Raw genomic sequence first — 13,291 nt, 5'->3', positions numbered from 1 at the left:
GTTACAGTTCTGGCTACCTCCAAGAAGTCACTACTATCCAGGCATGTATAGCGTTAACCCTTTTTTGTCTATTTAGTACAACAGGAGAAAAGGCTGGTATCAGATTTCTCCCCAAAACCAGATTACACAATGGGCAAGTCAGACATGAAAGCATTTAGGAGCTAATCTGCTTAATTACATAAAGAACAGGGAGGCAATGAAGTTCAGCTTTGGTTGTGGCATTTGGCCAAAATTCCGTTAGGATTTGGCTTCAGCCTTGGTTTTTGGCAGGCCAAGTAGCCAAACGCCATTTCAGCTCTATTTTTGGCAACCTTGACCTTGTGCACAATTAATGATCATTCGATCACGTAGGTTACTTAAACATCTGATCATCATAGCACTGCTAGTAACACAGATAGGGATGTTTCTTTGGGCTTACTAGTGCTATGTGAAAATTCCCTTTCCAATAAAAGGAAGCGTTTTACATGTAACTTGGAAAACCTCCTGGTTTTTCTATTAAAAGTTTATCAGTCAGGTGAAAATTAAATGCACATTGATTACAAGAATTCATTTAAACAACAAATAACTGTGGCCCTATGAAGTGCCAAGCATGGTTAGTAGCCTTAGGGATCAAAAAACAAATCAGGTCCCTGCCCTCACACAGTTTACACTCAGATGGATGACATAAAATAATAATACACGTAATAGATAAGGAGATCATACACTGTTTCAGAAAGCGATGGGTATGTTGAGTGGGAATAACAAAAGAGCCGGGGATCAGAGGCACTGGGAAAGAGGTCATTATTTAAATATTGATACAACAGCCCAGTAAACCTCCCTGAGGTTATGTGTGAGCAAAGATTTTAAGAAGATGAAGGAGTGAGCCTTGTGCACCCTGAGAAAAAGACATCGCAGGCAGAGGGAACGGGCAGTACAAGGGCTCTGAGGTGGGAAGATACCTGGTTTAATCCAGGAGCAGCCTAAACATGGAAGAGTATAGCAGCAGATGACATGAGTGACTTGCCAGGGAACAGCTCATGCTGGGTCCCAGAGGGCACCAAAGGACTTTGGCTTTTAATTTGAGGAAAATGGGGAGTGATGAGAGGAGTCTGAGCAAAGGAACAACATGATCTGACGGACACATTCACAAGATCATTCTGGCTGAATTGAAAATCCTGTTTTACAATGAGTACTGTGAAAACATCTTTGAAGAAAGAAAACCACAGGGATGGTAACAAAATTCAGCTTGATCTTGAGAATTTTTAAAAAGCATCTTCTTTAAATACAGCCCAGGGATTTCGCTGGTGGCGCAGTGGTTAAGAATCCGCCTGCCAATGCAGGGGATCCAGGTTCGAGCCCTGGTCTGGGAAGATCCCACATGCCGCGGAGCAACTAAGCCCATGCTCCACAACTACTGAGCTTGTGTGCCACAACTACTGAAGCCTGCGTACCTAGAGCCCGTGCTCCACAGCAAGAGAAGCCACCGCAATGGGAAGCCCCTGCACTGCAACAAAGAGTAGCCGCCACTTGCCACAACTAGAGAAAGCCCGTGCGCAGCAATGAAGACCCAATGCAGCCAAAAATAAATAAACTTATTAAAAAATACAGCCCACAGCTTTAGTTTATGGGATTGTTTCAATGAAATTGCCTCATGAGCTTCAACTAAGATGGCAAGTCCAAGAGTTGAAGTCTTTATTTCAGTCAGTTATCATCGGAGAGGATGAAGGCTTAATGACTTGGGAATATCACCATTAGCACGACCCTGTAGTGGCAGAGCTGGACCAAAATGTATGTTGCTCCTTCAACTGACCTCAGTTGAAAGGGTATATTTTCAGTATCATAAATGTGCAATATAAAAACCACAGAAGCCGACAGCTCTGAGGAATTATTACACTGCACTACAATGCCAATTTTAAAAAAAAATCTGCTTGGTATAACTCTAAGTTGTAATAAATAGGTATTCTTACTAATATTTCAGGTTTATCCTTGTATGACAGACATTTCTTCTATGATGATAATATTCCACTTCAGCCAAATAGTGACTGAACACTCTGCCATTTGGCCAAAATGCACATTTGGTATATATTCTGGACCAAATGTTCGTGGCCCCTCCCAAATTCGTACGTTGAAGCCCTAACCCTCAATGTGGTGATATTTGGAGATAGGGCCTTTGGGAGATGCTTAGATTTAGATAAGGTCATGAGGGTGCGGCCCCATGATAGGAGTAGTGTCCTTTTAAGAAGGGGAAGAGAGACTAGAGCTCACTTTCTCTCTACCATGTGAGGACACAGGCAGAAGGTTTCCATCAGCAAGTCAGGAAAAGGGCCCTTGCCAGGAACCACATTGGATGGTACCTTGATCTTGGACTCTCCAGCCTCCAGAACTGTAAGAAATACATGTCTATTATTGAAGCTACCTAATCTATGGAATTTTGTTACAGCCGCTCAAGCAGACTAATAGATATGTATGGTCACATGTGAAAGCAACATTTGAAAACTATTTCTAATTCATAAAAACCCTGGCAATAATGTTTTAGGTGTTGCTTGGTACCTGGTGGTCTGATTTTCAATTTAAGTCAGGAGTTCCTGATCATTTAAGCAGAAGCTGCTGCTTTCTATCACCTTCAAGTTTTGACTTCAAGGAAATGGGACAGAAATCAGGGTAGTCAGCTGATGCTTACACTGAGGATGGTGAATAGCTATGGGTGGGGGTGAAGGAACCTCGCCATCTGAAATCTTGGCCAACCCTGGAGGTAGCAGAGAGATCACTGGTCCTCAACTGCAGGTTGGAGACTCTTGGCCTAAGTGAAGTTTGCCTACCACAGACTACAAATAGGTATTTGCCTAGTCTAAGGGACAACCTAGACTTTGAGGATGAAGGGTAATGGAGTAGCTATGGAAGTATCCCTTGCTCATCCTGTGGACAATGTTCCACTTGCACCCACCGTCCAGAAAAGCATTCCCTGCCACTGACAATTGTTACAGGATCCAGCAAGATGTATCCTCCTGCTTGCTTGTAGAGAGGTTAAAGATAAAGAAATAACTATGAGGCAAAAGAAAGGAAGACCCAGAGGCAAGGGACTTCTGGGTCACATCAACTAATTTCATTTATCAAATCAAAAGTGTATTCTTTATGATGTGCTGCACCCTGTAGCAGGCACTGATGCTGCAGCAGTGAACAAGATAGTCAAGGTCACTGCTCTCAAGGAGTTTACATTTTACCGGAGACACAGAAAATAAATAGGATGATTTCAGACAGGAAGAAGCTCTACAGAGGACAAACAGTGATGTCAGAAAGTGTGACTGGAGCGGTCAGGCTTCTCTGCAGAGGGACATTTGACTGAGACCTACGTGATAAGGAACCGGTGGTGCAATGATCAAGGGGGCAAATATAGGCAGACTGGATGGCAAGTATGAACGCGCTCAAGAGAGCATGACCTTGGTATATTTGAGAAACAGAAAGACAGGTATGTCTGGAGCTCAGACAGCCAGAGGAAAGCCTGATATGAGGTGGGATTAGGGAGGTCAAGCACGGCCAAAATATCTTGGGTTCTTACCATGGGAATGAGGTCTGGATTTTTACTTTAAGTGCTAGGAAAAACCATTAAGGATGCTAAGCTGGTGAGTGGTATCCTTTGATTCAAGACCACCGGGTGAAGAATGGATCACAGGAGGGCAAGAGTGAAGTGGAAGCCGGTTAAGAGATGATGAGGTCGACCCAGGTGATAGCAGTGGAGGTGGAACATGTGTGGATTTCAGAATACGCAGTGGGGGTAGAACGACTGAACACGATGTGCTGATGAATAATTGATCTCTAAACAACAGAACTGGCTGTGCAATTTGCATTTTTTTTTTTTTTTACATAATGGAATACTCTATTTTTCTCAATGTATAAGTGATGCCAGGACAGTTTAAAATGCTGTATTACTTATTACCATGTTTTTTTCCCTTTACAGCTATTAACTTTTGGCAATTTATATCCAAACAGAACATAAGCAGTAGCCATTTGTATATTTATAGAGAAGAAAGAAGAGAAAGCAAGGTGTTTTTAAAAAATGATTCCAAGTACCCTGGCCACCTCTCACCCTCCCCCAACACTGCTCCAGAATGATGGGTGTGCAGTGTCTAAAGCTGAGCGGCCCAGCTCCTCCCATCGGCTGAGGCACAGCTGAGCCAATGTGGAGCAGTGAAGATGTGCATCTAAACCACAGGTCCCCCGTAAGCATCTCAGTGAAATGCATCCACTTCCTCAAAGTCACGTGGGGACTGCAACATCCACCATGCAGAGCCATTGGCCCTTGACAGCAAAAGTTTGTACACCCCTGTTCTCAATGGTCACCTGAGTGCAAGTATTCATAGTTCAACAGCAACTATGACATAGGATACCAGGGAAAGCAAAGATACACTTAAAGATCTTAATAATATGGATTTTATAAAACGTTTTAGCATCTGGTGTGTATGTAGAGAGAAAGAGGGTGACACTATATGCTCAGAGATGGTGCGTGTCTGTTGAACGACAGTGCCCCTCACCAGGAGCTAGCATCAGCCTTCTAGCTGTGTGTGCAAAGGCCCAACCCTGCTTTCTTCCACCACCTTCTGCTGTTCACCTTACTCGGCCTCAAGCTTCTCTCTCAAGTTCTACTTTATCTGCTTCTTGAGTTCTTCGCTCAGCTGAGTTGACCAGGGCTTTGAGATACGGCTTTTCCAGCATCACCCACCAAGGACTGGGAGTCTTTTCAACACAGCTACAGAAGAAGTTCACTGCTGTCCTGTGTGCCACCTATGTCTGTCTCTTTCTTAGGTATAAATTATACCCTTGCCTTTATATAGATACATACAATTCTGAAATCTCTCAATCAGTTCTGTTATGATTCTAACTGCTTCCATGGTTGAAAGGTTTACACATTATCTCCAGCATTTCAGGCTGGAAAAGAAACGCATTTGGGCAGAGTGCTACCAGACGAGCCACCCTTAGAACTCAAATGCCCTTTCTTCCAGAAGCCTATCTTTGCTGTGTCAAAACTGTCGATGGAATTGTAACTGGGCTCTGATCCACCCACTGATAGGGGTTCCACCTCCCCTGATGCAACTTTCCATTTTGCATCCTCAAACGGCATGTACTACAGTCTTGGTACACAAGAAAAGGAAGATTAACCAAATGGCTGCAGGCTCTTGTTGCTTTGTATAGATTTGTCAGCACAACAGAGTGGAAAGCAGTGGCCATGGGTCAGAATTACTCTGTTTTAGGCTAGGCTATGCCACTACTAGCTTCAAGATTTTGAAGAAGCCATATATTCTCATCCTCACCTATAAAATAAATCAGGTAGTCAGATGTTCCCTAAGGTTCCTTCTTGGTTGATTGTACCATGAAACGGTGGCTCAAATACATGCTCTATTGTTACACTTTTCAGAGCTCAACACTTTGGTAATAAATGCTTACCTTTTCAAATATGGGTTAACTGTAGTTTCTTTCTTTCCAAGTGCCCAGTGCATATATGGGGTGGGTTGGGGGGAGCTGGAACTCACATAGCATGAAGTCATTCTGGCTTGTCTCTCTTATTCTGACCCCTGACAGTTCTTAGCTAAGGATGTGCTCATTATGTTTCCCATGCATTATGTCCTTTCCTATCACTGGTGACATTATATTGGGTTGGCAGCTTCTTTTGGAGACACTCTTGATCCCCAAGCCAAGAAATACAGAGAGCCAAGAATTAGATCATTCTATCCCCAAATTGCTACAGACCTTCTCAGAGGCAGCTGAGCCATGTAATTTGATCAAGGTTAAGTACAATCCACCCTTCATCTTTAACCCAAGTCAAAATCCTTTGAACTTTCCATTTCAATCCCAGATTACTGCTTCCTGACCACTCTTACAAACGTCCACCAGCGGCTCTCCAGTCAACTCTCATTTATCCACCTGTAGCTTATCCAAAGCACCAGGCTTTCTCCTCCTCCTGCCTCCAGCACAAAATTCCAGGCCAACTCCTTTAACTCAGTGCCAAAGAAACACAAACTGAATCTAATATTAGCCTAATGAGAAAAGGCTATCTGCTGCCAGAGATTCACAGAATGCGTCCCAAAGCCAAATGCACGCAATTATTCACTGTTTTGGGTGCTGGCGCTGCATCTCCCTTATGTAATACAGCAATAAAGATCTGCTGTGTTTCTATCCAAGAAAGGAAGAATACAGGCAGCGTTTTAACCTCTTCTTTCGCCTAGTTGGCCAGATTCTCAGTATATCAGGTTATATTTTCTTTTCAAATAAATAAATGATTTGTACATTTAATGTTAAAAGGAGTGAAAAAAAATCATGGTTTCAGGGTCATTATACTTAGATGTGAATTTTATCTTCCTTCAATTTTTAGCCAGAAACTAAGTTTTGGCAAGCCATTCAAATTCTTTGTTTTCTCAGCTGCAAAACAGATTTTATAAATAAAAAGGGGGCAGTGACACATATAAGAGCGACACACAAAAAGCCACCAAGACTCTTGATCATTACTCTGATTCACCACTTTACAGGCTCTGGCGAATTAGCATTGCTGTCAAGAAAAAATAAAGATTAACCTTATGAAAGCCTTCTTTCATAGGCATGAAAACACAGGGTAAGTTTCCTCATAAGCACCTAGAAAAGCAAGTCTAGAAGTGAAGAGTTTCTAGTTTCCCAATGCTGTATTTAGGCCACTTGTGAGGACACATTCCAGAGTTCCAAGGTGAACAGCCAGGATACTGTTTGCTGATGGGCTGATCTTATTCCAAAGCCCGAGTTGCCATGGAAACTCAAATTCCAACCATCAGAGCATTTAGGGATATCACTTTCAAAACAGACTCCCCTTTCCACATTTTTCTCATGATTGAAGCACATGTCCCCCCAGGCCCAAGGACAAGGGTCAGATCACACAATTCCATCTTTTCATCTTACTCACTCCTATACCCAGAAAACTTCAATGGCTTCCACAAACCAGAGCAGCCTGTCCAACAGAACTTTCTGTGATGTTCTATGTCTGTGCTATCCAAGACAGTAATCCCTAGACACATGGAGAACACTTGAAATTTTGCTGGTGTGACCAAGGAAACAATTTTTCATTTTATTCATTTTTTTTTGCTGTACATGGGCCTCTCACTGTTGTGGCCTCTCCCGTTGTGGAGCACAGGCTCTGGACGCACAAGCTCAGCGGCCATGGCTCATGGGCCCAGCCACTCCGCGGCATGTGGGATCTTCCCGGACCGGGGCACGAACCCGCGTCCCCTGCATTGGCAGGCGGACTCTCAACCACTGCGCCACCAGGGAAGCCCCATTTTATTCATTTTTAATGGATTTAATAGCCACACATGGCTAGTGGCTACCATAGTGGATGGTGCAGACAGAAAATAAATCTACGCTCCTAACATTCAAATCCCATACGACTGGGCCCCAACCTACTGTTCCAACCTCATCTTCCGCAACACAAACCTGGACCCAAGGAGACTGTTGCCGAGAGCACCTGAGGATGTCTGTGGCCACACCACTGCTAAGGACGTCTTCCATCCTTACTACTGCATATCTGAATGTTACCCATATTTCACAGCATAGATGCATTTCTTCCTCTCCTGGAGTACCTACCCTCTGGCAGCCCCATGCCTACTGCTCTGGAAGGAAGGGTTCATTAACCTCAGGCCTGTCTGGGAAGGACCCCAGGGGCTCCCAGCGCTGCTTCCTTGAAAACTGCTATGTGGACCACACCTGGTCTACAGGACCTGTGAGATGGCCTTGGGCCCACATGACTCGAATGGTAAAATGAATGGTGGGAAAAAGAGGCTGTGCCTTCTGTGAGCCAAGGAATCTCATCCTCACCTCGGCTCTCATCTGTGGCAGTGGTAGGTGCCCCTGCGTGGGTGAAGGAACAGAAGCAGCTGTGTCCTTCATACCTTCTAGCCCTCCCGATGAGAAGAAATGCTGTACATACTATCTCTTGCCTGGTATCCACCTGTAAAGCTAAGTCAACATAGTTTTTGCATTTTGAACTTACAACTGCAGCTGTGGTATGGCATGCATACTCTCTGAATTCCTAAGTCCTCACTGGCATTTAGCACTCCCAATGGTAAATAGCTTTTGCAAATCCACAATTCAATTGAATCTGTTTCTTTTTTTTTTTTTCCAACTAGACTCTATGCTACCTAATAATAAGGATTAAAAGTGAGTTTGCGGGTCCAGATCCCTGGTGGTCCAGCGGTTAAGACTCTGTGCTTCCACTGCAGGGGGGGGCACGGGTTTGATCTCTGGTTGGGGAACTAAAATCCCTCGTGCCATGCGGTGCAGCCAAAAAAAAAAAAAAACCACAAAAAAACAAAACAAAGTGAGCTTGGTTCTCTATTGATTTCTCTTTTGTCTATAAGAGCTGATGGCAACTCATAGGACCGATAACCTCTTTCTGGAATCAGGGCCCTAGTCTTTAGAGTAACTGGGGCCAAGGGTGCCAAATCACATTTAAGATAAAGAAACAAAAAGGATGATTGTTCCAAAGATATGTAGCGATAGAGATATTTTTTAATTATGAAAGCAATGTAAATTTCAGGGTCCAGACGGTAGATTAAACTTGTGCTATACAATCCCCTCTCAGGCTCTAAAAACTTAAAGATACTAGAAAATATATTTTTAAATTTATATAAGGCCAAAGAGACATCTCTAGGTGCTAGGAGCCCACAGCAATGAGGAGGACGGAAGCACAGTATGCCTGCTGGAGATCTGGAACAGGGATTGGTTTCAAAGTCCAACTTGGCCAGACCAAAAGTGGCAGAACCTCCAGGCGTGATAGCACGCTAGAACCAGGTTCCTGTGTGAAGCCTGCAGATGGCACATCTGGGGGGACCTGATTCGTGTAGTGAGTCAGCAAAGAGAACATCAAATTGAAACATAATTAAACACCTGGTCAAAGCTGTTACATCCCAAAAAGTTCAGGAAGAGACAAACACAAAAGCACCTCATCAGTGCTTACTTCAGCAGCACAAAGACTACAAAAGCACCTCATCAAATGGCCTCCACAGCCCAAGGCATGCTTAGTCCCCGAGATAACTCCCCCTTGGCAAATAACCAGCAAGAATTAGGAGCCACGGGAGGAAAGACAGCACCCTCAAAGGCAGAATACAGACTCAACAAACAGGAAAAGTCATGGATGAGTTGCTTAAGTTAATGGGGCAACCTGAAAAGGGCTTGAAAATAAATATGCTTGAAAGGGTACATATCTTTAAAAAAAAAAACAAAAAAACTCAAGTGCAGAAAAAGAAAGTTTCCCCCATAATCTCAGCTCCAGATGTAAACTGCTGCTCAAACTGTGGAATGAACTCTTTCAGACTCGGTGATGCCTTTTTACAGAGAAAAGATATTTTTACGAAAACGGGAACGTTTTACAGTGTGCAGTAACTTGCCCTTCTCCCTCCTCTCCCCACTCTAAAATAGCAGCGTACTCATTTTCCCAAATAAACACTGCTACAGATGAATGTTTGTGTCTCCCTAAAATTCACATGCTGAAACCTAACCCCCAATGTGATAGTATTAGAAGGAGGGGCCTTTGGGAGGTGCTTAGGTGATGAGGGTGGAGCCCTCATGAATGGGATTAGTGCCCTTGTAAAAGAGACTCCAGAGAGATTCCTGGTCCCTTTCCACCATGTGAGGACAGTGTGATGACGACTGTCTATAAATCAGGAAGCAGGCTCTCATCAGACACTCAGTCTGGTGGCACCTTGATCCTGAGCTTCCCAGCCTTCATAACTGTGAGAAATAAATTTCTATTGTTTATAAGTCACCTAGTTTAAGGTATTTTTGTAGCAGCCTGAATAGACTAAGATAAATACACATAGGTCTCCCTCACCCTTATAAAGGGAGAACTCTATTCCATTCCACGAACACACAGTTTCTTCAGCCAATGTCCTATGAAAGGACATTGTTTTCATATTATAAACATTGCTAGAGTGACCATTCTCCTGCAGCCATCTTTGCACATCTGGATGATTATTTCCTTGGGACAAGTTCCTAGAGAGGGAATTACTGGCTCAAAACTTATACACATTTAAAATGTTGATAACTCTATCAGACTGTCCTCCAGAAAATCTGTACCAACTCACACTACTGAGTGGCTTTAAGTGCGTGCATTTCTAGCCAGAGGTTTTTTAGGGTAAGTTTAGAGTAGGTCAAGTTACCAGAGATTCAATTATTTACCCAAGGAAAAAGGATGACTCACAACTCCAATAACCCTCTAAGTGCACCAGGAGGGCACATTTCAATGTGTCTGTACATGCACAGAACATGTTCACATTGTCTGTGGCTCAGAATCTCCAGGGTATGTGACACTGCAGGTCTGCAGTAATCAAGCTCTTTATATTTTGTCCCCCCAGCAACCACCATTGTCATCAAGTCCTGCATGAAAAAATAAATACTTTGTAACAAGAGCTCCTCGTCTGTTCCCTCCTAAACATGTCAATGTGAAGACATTCAGAATCCCCTCTCAACCCTGTTTGGGGGTTTCATTGTAGGTGATCTGGACAAACTCAGATGAGTGTGGTTTCCAGCTGTAGGCTATTCCTGAGGAAAGGTTCATTATGGACAACTACGTTCTCAAGTGAAGTAGGTTTTTAGCAAAGCAAACGTAAAATGATCTAGAGGCAAAGGCAGGTGCTACTGACATGAAAATTCAGGGTTTACTACAATTGCACACGTTCCAAATAATTCAGAAGTTATCAAATCCTGTCAGGTTTGAATCAAACTTCTTATATCACCAATCTGTTGTGCAAATAAAAGAGAATCTGGACATGTTGAAAGGTGAATTAAATCAGGCAAATGTCAATAACTTGTTTTCTTTTTCTCCACTCTCATTTTTAATATTTTAAGCATCTCTTTGAAAAGATCCCACTCAGACCATTATCTTCCTAGTTAAAGAAGACCCTTAAGGCATTTTTTTCTCACTCTTTCAAGATGGCACCACTGGCTGATCGGATTTAGATGTCATAAGAGGGCTCACTTATTCCCAGCTCCTCTTACAGACCAAACCTCAATTATCAACCAGTTTCCTATAAGGTGCAATTTCTCTCAGCTACAATATCTAGTGCAAAATATCTGTAATACCTCCCTTGCTAATCATTCTCCACTCCCTACAACACAGACACACAGACACTCATTATGTCATCAGTTTTTAATTATCCACACTAAAGAAGGGAAGGAGCCATGGTAATTATTCAAAACTATAGATAAAGAAGAAAAATTCACATCTGATTTCGGAAGGCATTTTTTGGGGGGAGTGGTGGTTATTGTAGGACAGCCAAGTGACCTTTCTACTTAAGGTTTTTCTTGGATGATTGCAACGTTTGCTTTCCAAGGCGTGCACATATTCATCCACTCAACGAACATTTGAAAGGAAATTCCTTTGAAGGAAATGCACGAGGGAGAAATCAAATAACCATACGAAGATTAGTCCTCTCAATTTCCAAGGGGCAAACTAATATACACCGCCAACAAGAGCATCTTCACTGACTGCAGACAAAAACCCATATAGTGCCAGTTCCATTGCAGAAAACCTTTGAAAGACGCTGCTCTTACTAAAGAATCATCCATCCTCCCAGTTTACCAAGGTGTGTTTTATACCAACATCTAGGCTAAAAGACTAAAAGAACAAAGTATTCTGCAACAAAATAAAACAATTACACCTTTCATTAATTAGGGTCTTGTTTACTATTGTCTACCTCATAGAATTGTTTCAGGGAGATGATAAGCCAGTATATCAAGAGTCCTTCAAACAGCACCTGGCATGTATGTATATATTTAATAAAATATTACTTGTTACTGTGGTTGTCAGCAAAAAGCCCCCTCATACTCATGCAGCCAACTGGGGCTTTTACAAAACACTTGCACATACATAATATTATTTCATCTGTTCAACCTAATGGAGGATGGAGTTTTTCTGATAACCCATTCTACAGGTGAAAAATCTGAGGCTTGAAAAGTCACAGGACTTGTCCAATATCATAAAATGATAAATCTGAGCCTGGCAAACAAATCTTTCAGCTTTAATTCCAAGGCACTCTTCCCTGTAGCTCATTCTATACCATCCTCAGAGCCTCATGAGATAAAACTGACCACAAACGTGTTTCAATTTCACTCTAAAGGGTATGCAGTCAATATTTTCATTTCTCATTACCTGCAATCAAGGAGCAGTGTTTCTTTAACTGAAGATACAACGCTAATTAACGAAAGCACCATCAGTTCTTATCTGGGGCTGGACCACGAAATAGCAAAGCTGCAGCTTCAGAATCTCCTTAACTTACTGGATTATTACCTACCTTAGCCGTCTCGGCTTCTGCCTGCAGTCGCTTGGGGGTTCCTTTTTGGTCAAGCACCTTCTGGTAATTTTTGTTTTTAATAGAGTGAGAATCAACACCTTCACCTTCAATTTGCAGTTTAATACCTTCAGCACGGGCAGGGTGATCAATACCCCGTGGATTCAAACCGCAGTGGAGAGCTAGGAAAGAGGAAAAAATCTAAACTCAGAAAACAGATCCTATAAATAAAGGAGGTGTCCATGAAAGACAATATTTCATCTGGCCTATGTGGGAAGATACAAGGAATCTCCAAGTTGAGAGGTGGGGGTCATAATTATGGGAAATGATTTGGTGAAGAGGGAGCACGGTATGGTGGGAAATCCTGAGCTTTGAAGTCAGGAAGACTAGAGTACAAATCCAGGAACCATCAGTTCCAAGTTGTTTGACCTTGAGCAAGCAACTAACCCCCACATTACAGACGACAACACCAAATCAGGCAACTTGGGTACTGCCTTCCACACATGCAATCATTTCAACCCCTGCAGTTCAGTGTGTATCTCTGCTTCCATCTGGAAAACTGCTCATTCCCTCCCATTTCTGAATTTTCTCTATTCTTGAAGCATCCACTCAAGTCCACCCTCTTGCAGTCATTCAGCAAATATTTACTGAGCACTTACTGTGTGCTGTTCCTGGACCAGGTCCTGCAAGCACGGATTTACAGACGACAGATGTTAGCTTCAAAGAACTCACAATCCAATAGAAGAGGCAGACAAGAAACAAAGAACTAGTGGTTTTAAAACAGTTACTACTCCTCCATGAAAGAAGGAAAGGTCAGAGTGGAGGGTTTAAGGGAGCTCAGCCTAGTAGTTTCCTATTTTCACTTTCTCTCTCCACATCCTTTAACGCAGATACCCTCACAAATAAAATCTAAAGCTCATACTGAGTATATTTATTCATTCCACATAGGAGTTCCTCCTGTGTACCCATGACTATCAGAGAAATAGCGGTTATAGGAAATGTTATAGGAA

General features: G+C 42.7%; 1 protein-coding gene across 5 annotated transcripts in view; it reads right to left on the bottom strand.

The window, feature by feature from the left end:
- SAMD12 (sterile alpha motif domain containing 12) overlaps positions 1 to 13,291 on the bottom strand; it is a 456,644-nt gene that overhangs the window by 406,319 nt on the left and 37,034 nt on the right. For 4 of the 5 annotated variants that reach the window (XR_010936194.1, XR_010936192.1, XM_067711427.1 and 1 more), the window contains exon 2: positions 12,285 to 12,463. Coding sequence is in view for 2 of the 5 variants with exons in the window: in XM_067711427.1 (XP_067567528.1) it covers positions 12,285 to 12,463 (179 nt within the window). In the remaining 3 variants the exon portion in view is untranslated. Of the gene's footprint in view, positions 1 to 12,284; positions 12,464 to 13,291 lie in introns of those variants that run through there. The other variant, XR_010936195.1, reaches the window with a different exon arrangement.

Source organism: Pseudorca crassidens, chromosome 17 (assembly GCF_039906515.1).
Source record: "Pseudorca crassidens isolate mPseCra1 chromosome 17, mPseCra1.hap1, whole genome shotgun sequence".
Classification (NCBI taxonomy): Eukaryota; Metazoa; Chordata; class Mammalia; order Artiodactyla; family Delphinidae; genus Pseudorca; species Pseudorca crassidens.
The sequence above is the reverse complement of the archived record's forward strand: the minus strand, read 5'-3'. Positions and strand labels throughout refer to the sequence as shown.